General features: G+C 40.8%; 1 protein-coding gene across 1 annotated transcript in view; it reads right to left on the bottom strand.

The window, feature by feature from the left end:
• Nucleotides 1-12,552, bottom strand: part of FOCAD (focadhesin) — a gene marked incomplete at its 3' end in the record, with an annotated part of 239,052 nt that overhangs the window by 107,451 nt on the left and 119,049 nt on the right. Inside the window, exons 12-13 of the mRNA XM_089662672.1 lie at nucleotides 10,199-10,303; nucleotides 4,139-4,240 (exon numbers count right to left, since the gene is read on the bottom strand). Coding sequence (XP_089518798.1) covers nucleotides 4,139-4,240; nucleotides 10,199-10,303 — 207 coding nt within the window. The remainder of the gene's footprint in view (nucleotides 1-4,138; nucleotides 4,241-10,198; nucleotides 10,304-12,552) is intronic.

The raw sequence follows: 12,552 nt of genomic DNA, 5'->3' as shown, positions 1-12,552 counted from the left end.
GGTGACACTGACCTGCCAATCTCTGTAAGCAGTGTGCTTTTTTCAAGAGATGGCAAGGAGTAAGCACATTACTTGCAAAGGAGCCAAAAGTTCAACCTTATGGATGCAAAAAAAGATTTTTTAAAAAACCATAAGCAATATTTCACATTGTTGATAACATCCCACCTGATAAACTGTATATGTGTGTTTGGGTCTGTTTGTGTATATATATATGTGTATATATACAGTCAGGTCCATAAATATTGGGACATCGACACAATTCTAACATTTTTGGCTCTATACACCACCACAATGGACTTGAAATGAAACGAACAAGATGTGCTTTAACTGCAGACTGTCAGCTTTAATTTGAGGGTATTTGCATCCAAATCAGGTGAACGGTGTAGGAATTACAACAGTTTGCATATGTGCCTCCCACTTGTTAAGGGACCAAAAGTAATGGGACAGAATGATAATCATAAATCAAACTTTCACTTTTTAATACTTGGTTGCAAATCATTTGCAGTCAATTACAGCCTGAAGTCTGGAAAGCATAGACATCACCAGACGCTGGGTTTCATCCCTGGTGATTATCTGCCAGGCCTCTACTGCAACTGTCTTCAGTTCCTGCTTGTTCTTGGGGCATTTTCCCTTCAGTTTTGTCTTCAGCAAGTGAAATGCATGCTCAATCGGATTCAGGTCAGGTGATTGACTTGGCCATTGCATAACATTCCACTTCTTTCCCTTAAAAAACTCTTTGGTTGCTTTTGCAGTATGCTTTGGGTCATTGTCCATCTGCACTGTGAAGCGGCGTCCAATGAGTTCTGAAGCATTTGGCTGAATATGAGCAGATAATATTCCCGAAACACTTCAGAATTCATCCGGCTGCTTTTGACAGCAGTCACATCATCAATAAATACAAGAGAACCAGTTCCATTGGCAGCCATACATGCCCACGCCATGACACTACCACCACCATGCTTCACTGATGAGGTGGTATGGTTAGGATCATGAGCAGTTCCTTTCCTTCTCCATACTCTTCTCTTCCCATCACTCTGGTACAAGTTGATCTTGGTCTCATCTGTCCATAGGATGTCGTTCCAGAACTGTGAAGGCTTTTTTAGATGTCGTTTGGCAAACTCTAATCTGGCCTTCCTGTTTTTGAGGCTCACCAATTGTTTACATCTTGTGGTGAACCCTCTGTATTCTGGTAAAGTCTTCTCTTGATTGTTGACTTTGACACATATACACCTACCACCTGGAGAGTGTTCTTGATCTGGCCAACTGTTGTGAAGGGTGTTTTCTTCACCAGGGAAAGAATTCTTCGGTCATCCACCACAGTTGTTTTCCGTGGTCTTCTGGTGTTGCTGAGCTCACCGATGCATTCCTTCTTTTTAAGAATGTTCTAAACAGTTGTTTTGGCCACGCCTAATGTTTTTGCAATCTCTCTGATGGATTTGTTTTGTTTTTTCAGCCTAATGATGGCTTGCTTCACTGATAGTGACAGCTCTTTGGATCTCATCTTGAGAGTTGACAGCAACAGATTCCAAATGCAAATAGCACACTTGAAATGAACTCTGGACCTTTTATCTGCTCATTGTAATTGGGATAATGAGGGAATAACACACACCTGGCCATGGAACAGCTGAGAAGCCAATTGTCCCATTACTTTTGGTCCCTTAACAAGTGGGAGGCACATATGCAAACTGTTGTAATTCCTACACCGTTCACCTGATTTGGATGCAAATACCCTCAAATTAAAGCTGACAGTCTGCAGTTAAAGCACATCTTGTTCGTTTCATTTCAAATCCATTGTGGTGGTATATAGAGCCAAAAATGTTAGAATTCTGTTGATGTCCCAATATTTATGGACCTGACTGTATATATATATATATATATATATATATATATGTATATAGTAATTAAATAAAATGTGATCTGATCCTCATCTAAGTCACAATAGACAAACACAATGTTCTTAAAGGAATTGGTTCACCTTTGTGAACATGTCACCCCCATATTTAGGGTGCAGCATGTGACATATTCAGCATCTGCCTGCTCTGATTACCATCAGCCTTTACAAGCTAACTACTTGTAGTTCTCAATGAACTACCAGGGCACTGATGAGCGCTCTAGCTAGTTAATTGATCTTCCAACCATTCAGTAACTGCCTGCACGTATCAGAGGTATGGGCAGACAACAACACAGACAGTCTGCAGGAGCCTGACACTGCACCTGTGATCTGCTGATCACAGGTGCAATGCTTTACAAGCTCCTAAAAATAAAACAAATATATAAATGCACATTTTGTTTACCTGCAAAAAATGTACATTTATTTTTTTTTCTTTCAAAGGTGAACTTATCCTTTAAGCTGATGACACACAAACTATACTCATCTCTTGTTTCTTTACTGAACACGCTCATTAAACATCCACAGTGCTGGAGGAAAAGTAAGTGAACCCTTGGAGTTAATAGCTGGTCCTTTGGCAGCAATTACTTCAAGCAAGTATTTTTGGCAGCTCTGGATCAGACCAGCACAATGTTCAGAAGGAATTTTTGACCATTCCTCTTTACAAAACTGCTTTGGTTCAGACACATCTGTAGAATGGTGTGAATGGCTCTCTTGAGGTCATTCCACAGCATCTCTATGGGGTTAAGGTCTGGGCTCCGATTGGGCCACACAAAAAAACACATTTTCTTCTTCTGAAGCCAGAATGTGGTGTATTTTCTTTGATTCTAAGGGTCATTGTCCTGCTGCAATCACCCAGTGGCTATTAAGCTTCAACTGGTGGACAGCCAACCTGACATTATCCCGTAGGATATTTTGGTAACCTTGGGAATTGTTTTCCCCTTGATGATGGCATGTAGTCCAGGCCATCATCAAGGCAGGGAAGTAGGCCTAAATCATGATGTTCCCTCCACCATACCTCAACGTTGGGATGATGTGTTGATGTTGGTAAGCTGTGCCCTTTTTGTGCCATACATAGTGCTGAGTATTCTTCATAAACAATTCAACTTTTGTTTCATCAATTCACAAAACATTTTCCCAATAGTGTTGTGGTTTGCCAAGGTGCTCTTTGTCAAACTTCAGGCATGCAGCAATGTTTTTATGGAGAACAATGGCTTCCTCTGTGATGTTCTGCCATGGACACCCTATCTTTTCATACTTATGTATGGTAGGACTCATGAACAGGGATATTTGCTAGCCAGTGATGTCTTTAAGCCTTTACCGGTTTCTCATGGGTTCTTCTTTAACTCATTGAGGATTCTGCTTTGCGCCATGGGAGTTATCTTGGCTGGGCACCAACCTTTAGGAAAAGGTAGCCACAGTACTAAACTGTCTCCATTTATAGACAATTTGTCTGTGAACTGATGGATGTTTAAAACACTTTGAGATTACATTGTATCCCTTTCTGGCCTTATGCAGGTCAACTACTCTTGATCGTATATCTTCAAGGAGCTTCTTTCAGCGAGGCATGGTTCGCATCAACTGATGTTTCTTATGAACAGTTATCCTAAAAAATTTGAGTGTTTTTTTACCAATCAGAGAAGCTCTAAACCACACATCCAAACACATCATTAACTGGACTTCAGATGTGCAAGATACTTACTCCAATCACCTTTCGTTAAAGTAATTAGTCTGTGGGTCACTTATGTTTTCCTCCAGCACTGAATTTTTAATGGGTATATTCAATAAAGAACACACGAAATTAGAATTGATTGTGTGTTATCAGCTTAAGCACATCATGTTTGTCTATTATGGCTTTGATAAAGATAAGAACACATTTTATGTTAAATCGTTTGTCCAACATTTCTCCCCAGGATTGCAAAATTTGTCTGAAATTTTCAGAGTTTTGCTTTTCTTTTAACCAAGTTTTATACATTAGCCAAGTTGTACATTGTGGAGCCCCACAGCTAACCATTTATGCTAGAACAGTACATTGAGAAAGAAGAAAAGTAAAGATGACTGATCACATGTTGGATAGGTCCAACCAGAATGAATAAATGGCACAGAATATTAGCATAATCAAAAAGGATTTACTATCAGTACTACAATTTGCCTAATGTGTAAGTTGGTTAGTAAAATGTACAATAATAAAAATAAACATATTAATGAATGTTTCAGCTTCCATAATGAACATTGGCATACTCCTAATACCTGTTTCTCCCACAAAGATGTCATAAGGCGCATGACAATTGGTTGAAGCTTTGATGTGCTGCCAATCATCTGCAAGGATCGAAGGATCTGAGGCACACATACCTATGGGTTAAGAATGATACTGTATTATTATTCCATCTCAATTTGGAATGTCAATTTTTTGTGATAATTTAGGTTCATTTTATAAACCATTTGCATAACTATTGTTACAAGATTTACTTTGCGCCCCATTTGTTTTATTCTTCCACTTTTTTTTCTTTTTAAGAAAAACTGCTTGCCACGTTTTGAATCTGCAAGATTTGACCCATTCAGTCTCCCAAATATAAAGTAAATACAAATGAATGTCTTTGTGTTCTTAATAAGGTAGATTTTTTTTAATCAAAAGTAACTAAACCATGGCAACAGTGGTTGGCAGTTTCTTTTTTTTAATCTTGTATCTATGATATTTTTAGGAGAATATGATATAAATAAAGACCATACAGATGACAACTGGTATGAACCACCATATGAGAGATAACAATAGCATGCACATGTAACATTTCACAAATTAAATAGTCAGTTCTACGTGGTGGTTGGATTATTAGGCATCTTACTATTTAAATAATTGTGGGTCTCTGATATTTTGGAAGATCAAGGTCGTTGTGAAATGGCAAAGCTGTGGTATCATATCAGGGAGAGTGCTAGGGCCAGCTTTCAAGGGTCCATATAGCTAAATAGACCTAAGGTCCCACTGGGGTGAGTGGTAATAGGAAAACAGAGTTATTTGGGGAGGGAGGGCATGGGACAGATGTTGCTTAAAAACTATCACAAAGTTAGACTGGTATTTATGGATTTTGACAGCTAGGTCAGAAACCTGGATGGAGGAATGTGATATCTTTTAAATGGGGAGTTTTACATGTTCATTTTGGGAACACACTAAATCGCTCTAAGAATTATTATTTGATGCCCTAATCCCTCAAGATCCACTACACTACCTTCTAGGGGTGACCCTGACATGTTTCAGCCTCACTCTAACCCTATATCTAGTGATGTACCATCTGCTCTCATTGTATTGTATAACCCCTCTAGCTGCCCCCCCCCCCAATTCTCTCCTCCCTATGTCTTCCTTTCTTTATTGTTCTCGATCTTATCTTTCCTGTTCTACTATTCCTCTTTTTAAGTTGTAATTATATGGGTTCTGTTAAGGCGGACATCAGTTATTTGCCTACACTTATGCTCCAGCGTTGGAGAATATATTGTACTCTCTATATAACCTAGTATTACGCCTGTGAAATGTTTAACCTAAATGTTATTTGGTTAATTATACTTGAGTTTATTTTTGCCAATGTGCTAAAGTTTGGACTTCTGCTTTATGGTGTCCTTTCTAATCTGATACGAAAGCTCTACACTGTTACTGAAATCATAGTTTATTGTGCATCCATATCCACTATAACAAATTACATTTGTATTATCTTTTAAAATCTTTCATTAAACAGAACTTTCCCTGCAGCAGCTGGTGCTGCTGTATTTCATATAGATCAGAAGCAGAGACTCTTAGGTAAGTGTGCCTGTATTCTAATACCGTAACTGTTTCTCTATCCTAATGTTATTTTCTATTACATGTACATTGCCAGATAACTAGATCTGTGCTACTGATGTGTGTAAATTTCATCTTGTATTAGGTGAACCTCTTTTTTTAAATTGGAATTTACATATAGCTTATGTTACATAGTTAAATGCTCAGGGTGTTTCAAAATGATTTCCATATTGAGGAAATAGGCTTTGTTGTCTCTGTGCACCCTGCTTGAGTTTATAGAGAAAATGCTTAAGAATATTTTTTGGAGCTGATAATCTATCACCATTACTTTCAGAAGAGAGAGAACATAGAGTTCCAGCCATTATGTACTCAACCGTCAAGACTGAGGTTGGATGATTTGCCAAAGAGCCAGCAGTGGATATCTGTGGTGTTCAATTTTTTACTTGTCCTCCCCTACAGTTATTATGGACAAGCACTGTTCTAGATCAGGATAATATTTCCAGTACCAATGTGCCTTAATGATAGGACATATGTGTGATCATTTTATGAAAAATATTGTGGATTACAGATTTCTGGCATCTGATCACCTTTATGTCAATATCCTCCAATACCTGAAAAGACAACTTTCTGCGCAATTACATACCATCAACACATACAGAGTTCCCCCTGCTCAGACAATCCCTTTTTTCTATACTTACAGTTGAGGTACATGTTGCACACCCAAATACCCACTCTTTTCAACACTTGCTTACTGTTCATTTTAATGGTTGTTTAAGTGGGAGAATCCAGAAAAGGGCTTAATTGCCAAGATCCATGAAGCTTTACTCACAGCTTGTCAACCCAGCCTGACCATCACTTTTGAGGCAGAATGGAGAAGGGACTTGGACTCTCTCAGTAGATAAATGTATGGATACTTTGGAGACCAATCCCTTCAGTTCCTTATCTCCATCTCAAAGGTTTATGTATTTATTTTTCATAGCGTTTACCATACCCTGCTAAAAATATTTAAATGGAGACGTACAATGTTTCCCATCTTCCCAAGATGTGATGTGACAGTGACAAGGAACAGGAATTGTTGTGGAGATAGCTAAAACCTTAAGTATTGGAAAGATACTCAAGCAATTCATTCACTGTTCTCCATCTCCTTACCAGCCAATCTCAAGATAGATATCTTCAGGCATACTGCCTGAAAACAAAGTCTCAGAACAAATTCCCACACTAGAATAATATTTATTGCCTGGACATAAGTTGCCCAAAAATGGCTGTATCACAAGCCACTTACATTTGATTACAGAAAAACCTCAATCAACTCATACCAGCACAGGGGGTATGCTCAAAATTTCTATAAATCTGGTCAAAATGGCAGGACTAGCCTGCTCTAGATCTTCCTAGTGATCCTGAATCACCTCCTTAGTGGGACTACTTAAATAAAATTTAGACTGAGTTGCCTGATAATGAACCACTTTATGTAAATGCAGGATACCAACCTTTTCTACTTTTCAAATACCTATTGTACAAATTTAGCTACATACATAGCTGATACCCTTTCTCATTATCTATTAGTCAATCACTCTTTTAAGTGCTGAGTCATTGCCACTCATTTCAAGAACAAGATCAACACAATTCGTGATGAGATCTCCATTGTCAAGCTTCCTCCTCCAACCAACATACCAGGCCCAACACTACGCTCAACACTCTCCTCCTTCGACCCAGTTACCACCAAGGAAGTTACCCAACTCCTTTCCAAGGCTGACTTCACCACCTGTCCCCTCACAATTATTGCAGCCTCCTTCCTGCTTTATACTAAACTCTCTAACCTACATCTTCCCCCTCTCACTCTCCATGGGCACCTTTCCCTCCCTGCTCAAACATGTCACCCCCATACTTAAAAAACCCTCGCTGGACCCCACCTGTTTGAATAACTTAAGACCTATCTCCCTGCTGTCGTTTGCCTCCAAAGCTTCTCGAGTGCCTTGTTCACAGCCGTATGAACTGCTACCTCACCAACAACCTTCTTGATCCTCTACAGTCTGGTTTCAGCCCACAACATTCCACTGAAACTGTCCTACTAAAACTCACCAACGACCTGCTAACTGCTAAAATCAATGGCCATTACTCCACATCATACTCTTAGATCTTTCCGCTGCCTTTGACACAGTCGACCACCTGCTCCTCCTCAGTAAACTTCACTCCATTGGCCTCCGTGACTCTGCTCTCTCCTCTTACCCTTCTAAGCACACTTTCAGTGTCACATACAACTCCTCCTCCACTCCTCTCCCTCTTTCCGTTGGGGTACCCAAAGGCTCTGTCCTTGGGCCCCTCCTTTTCTCTCTCTACACCTCCTCCCTGGGCCAATTTATAACCTCTCATGACTTCCTATACCACCTCTATGCTGATGACACCCAGATCTATCTCTCCACTCCCCAGCTCACCCCCTTAATCTCCTCACGTATCACAAATTTACTAAGTGACATATCAGCATGTATGTCACACCACTACCTTAAACTCAATCTTACCAAAACCGAGCTTGTAATATTTCCTCCTCCCTGATCCTCCACTCATGAATATACCATTAAGATCAACAGCACAACCATTGCTCCTTCCCCTCATGCCAGGGAGCAAGGTGTAATCTTAGACTTTGACCTCTCCTTTGGGCCCCACATCCAATCACTGGCTAAATCCTGAAACCTCAACCTCTGGAACATTTCCAAAATCTGCGCCTTTCAAGACATCTTGCTCTCTAGCTCCCTCGTCACCTCCTCCCACACTCGCCTCCAAGACTTCTCCAGAGTCTCTCCCATCCTCTGAAACTCCCTACTGCAGTATGTCTGGTCAGCCCTCACCCTGTCTGCCTTTAGGCGATCTTTGAAAACTCACTTATTCAAGGAAGCCTACCCTACCTCCACCTAAGAACTGTGCTTGAGCCACCTCCATCAAACATCGCCTACAGCTGTCACCTTTTGTACCACCTCCTCCTTCCTTTAGATTGTAAGCTCCACAAGCAGGGCCCTCCTATTCCTTCTGCACTGAAATGTATTGTAATTGTACTGTCTCCCTTATATTGTAAAGTGCTGTGCAAATTGTTGGTGTTATATAAATCCTGTATAATAATAATAATCTCTCAGTGGCCCTTGCAACTGGAGTTGCTGCAACTTTCATCCAGAGGTATCTTTGCTAAATAACTGTATATACCCAGATATATGTGCGCAATTCCAACAGGACTCCTATCAGGTTAATTTGCAGTGTTTTATGTTTGTATATATTATTACTAATATTTTATTATATAAAGTTTGTATTCCTTCCATGCTGCTGTGTATCTACTTGTGGTTATTGTTATACAGTATGCTAGGTCCAGTAGCTCCTCTGTTCCTAATTACTTTGCTTAGGTTACTGGTTTATTTCGCAGGAAGGGAATCTCCTCCACTCACAAAGGCCCTGTCCTGGATAGAGGCATTGCCAAATATATTATCAAACCAACTCTTCCACTGAGCGAAGGCTCTAATTACCTACAGGTTTAGAGCCATATCCTGCTTGGAGAAGATAATTTCCTTAAAGCCCCAACTTCAAAACAGGGCAATACTATATTAAGCTATGAACAAATGTACAAGGTGGTTCATTTACCTTGCTGCAAGGTGTGTTTATACAAAAAAAAATTTTACCAAAGGTACCTCAGATACACCTCTGTTTTTAACTAGGAAATGCATAAAGAGTACTTATTCACACTCCAGACTCAGAAAGCATTATGTTTATGTCCTGACCTATCTTAGTCTTGGGGTCGAGCCAGAGTCATGATAGATTGAGATATGTTCCATGACCTGCAGTAGGATTCCCAATTCAACCATCCGGGGATTGTTTTCATATATTCCATATATGAAAAGCTGCTAAAAGTACTCAATCGACCAATCAAGTTTTTAAGATCTTGCCACTCATGAGATGATCATCTTGCCACTCCATCAGAGAGCTATTTAGTTTAATGACTTGGACATCCTATTTTGGTGATTATCTCCAGTTTTTAAAGGGGACTCCTTCCCACCACACCACCATCCAATATTTATGCGCGACTCCTTTGGGGTGCCCACTGCCCCGTCTTATTTGTCTCATTGAGCTTCCTTTTTTGGCTCGATCATGTAATGCAGAGAACCATCAGTATAGTGCTTCTCCCTCTTTTTGAACCCCTGAAGAAGCCCATCTGGTGAAACGCATTTGTATTTATCACTTTCCTAAATCTCTACATGTCTACCAAGATTATAGTCCTTCTATATCATCTCTTTAAATAAGGAAGTTGGATTGGGGTCTACTGTACTGAAGGGTTATGATATTATTAATTGTTTTTATGGAAAGATGATTTTTGTTTTTATATAATTTTTGTAATAAAATTTAATATTTTTATATCTGTGTGTTTGAGTGTACTATCCTGAGGGAAATATAGCACCTTTATAGTCCCATATACTTTTTCTTCGTTTTGGAATACTCAATCAGGGACGTGGTGCAGATGGATCAACTATACCTAATAAAAAACATATAAACAGTAATGACATAGTCACCTTGTGTGTCCCCAGCGTAGGAAGAGTGTACAAAATTTCTCGCAATAGCTTAGGCTCCAATGGGTGTCCAAGTCTAAACATCAAAACTGGCACCAAGTAAGGAACCTAGAATTAAGCATAATAAATTAGAAACCCAGAGTACTGCACTACTAATGAAGAAAATAAAAAAAACATGAAAAAAGAGGATGTGTAGATTGTTAAATGCTAGCCATATCATGTATAATTTAAAAGAACAAACATTTCTTAAAAGTGATTGTGTCTTTGAAACACATAGGAAAGAGTGGTATCTATATTTGGCTGCTGATTACCAACACAGCTAAAATTTACAATTTTTTAATTTTTTAATTTTTTTTTTTAAATAAGGCTGCGGTGTAGGTTACACCTGGGGCATAGATAGGGTGGTCAGAGTTGGTTCAACATTTCCTCAGACCATCCTCATAAAAATCAACTGCAGGGTGTCCCTGCTCTGCTGCTGGCTGCATGTGGCACCAGTGACAAGTAGCACAGCAGAGCAGTCAGCTGCAAAGTGTAGCAATGTAATAATGCAGATGCAGCAAGCACGAGTTGATCCACACATGCCATTTTAAATGGCTACGCTGTCCGGCTTAGGCTGAGGCTGACACAAAGATCCCTATAACCACCAGGCTGCACGGTGACCGAGCACAGCAGGAGCAGTCGGAGCCTGTCCCTCTAACCGTTTTTCTGCACTCCTGTATTGCCATTGGCTTGCAGGGCGCTTCCCGCCTTGGGGGGAGGACCTTTGCCTGGGCCCTGAAGAGCTGAACACTGTGTAGCTGCCGGTCCACGACGTAGATGAACTGCTGCTCTCCGACACCAGGTGGTGCTCTATGTAAGGAGTGGGCTCTGGGGACACTAATGTAAAGTGGGGATGACTCAGGGGATCCTAAATAAGGAAAGGGGCTTTGGAGACACTGATGTAAGGAGAGGGAGCTCTTAAGACACTGATGTAAAGAAGAGGGCTCTGGAGACCCCGATGTAAAGGGGGGGGTGTCTGGGGACCCTGATGCAAAGAGGGGGGCTCTGGGGACCTTGATGTAAGGGGGTGTCACTGGGGACTCCAATGTAAGGAGGGGGCTTTGAGGACCCAGGTGTAGAGGGGGAACTCTGAGGATCACGATGTATAGAGGAAGGCCCAGAGAATCTTGATGTAAAAGGGGTGTTCCTGGGACCCTGATATAAGGAGAGGTGCTCTGGGAACCCTGATGTAAAGTGGGGGTGACTATGGGGTTCTGATGTAAAGAAGGGGGCTCTGGGGGCCCTGATGTAAGGCAGGGGTGATTCTGGGGACCCTGACTAAGAGTGTGACTCTGATGTAAGGTAAGGAGAATTCTGATGGGGATTCATAATGTAAGAGGGGAATCTGATGTGAACAGGTGGGCTCATCTTGGATTCTGCACTCTATATTTTGTTTTGTATGTTAGTTATCTTGGCCCCTGCACTCTATACATTTTGTTAAATAGTCCTGACCAAAGTGTTAATTGTCTCAACAGTAAAATAGCTGTTGCACTGCTGAATCCTTGTCCCAGAGCAAACATACATAAAATTAATGCAACATGGCGACACTGGGATTTATGACTAAATTGTAAGGACAGTTTTGTTGTCAATTTTCCAATTTATTATTCAATATACTAAACTTATAACTAGACTGGTTGTGATGAAGTGGGCTACAAAGGAACAATAAGCCCCACTAAAACCAGCCTTTCTGGTTGCAGAGTTGGCCAAGGGGACACAAAAGCAATGATTTGCATGCTTCACCCACTATACTAATAACAGGAATAAACCCTTTATTTTGGGGATATGTTATAAAGTGAGACATGCATATACATTCTGTTTTAGGACAACTCTGCAGTTCTTTGTATTGGTTTAGTAGAGGGTTTTGTGGTTTTCTTTAGCCCACCACAACCCATCAGTTTATGATTCATATGACGTCCTCCCAGAACGTGCCCTCCTGTGGACACAGCTGATCATGTGAGGTGGTAAAAGGCCAATCACAGCGGTCTTTTACCACGTGATCAGCAGTGTCCAATGACACAGCAGATCACCGGTAAATGCAGTTGCCGGTTATCGGCTGCACTTTCCTCACTCGTGAGGAAAGTACTGCCGATAACTGGCAATTGTCAGCGGAGGGATTGGTACCGATTATCAGGGCACTGATGATCAGTGCCCTGATGATCAGTGCCCAGCAGTGCCACCCACCAGTGCCGCCCATCTGTGCCCAGCAGTGCCGACTGTCACAATCATGCCCACAGGGAGAGGTGCGGTTCTCCATTTTACCCCAAACTTCTACATTTTGGTATTGCTCTTAAACTCATATGCCATCACCTGAGGGGGGG

Source organism: Staurois parvus, unplaced genomic scaffold, assembly GCF_062004578.1.
Source record: "Staurois parvus isolate SC_StPar_1 unplaced genomic scaffold, SC_StPar_1.0 ptg001518l, whole genome shotgun sequence".
NCBI classification, from domain to species: domain Eukaryota; kingdom Metazoa; phylum Chordata; class Amphibia; order Anura; family Ranidae; genus Staurois; species Staurois parvus.
This window is presented reverse-complemented; position numbering and strand designations above follow the sequence as displayed.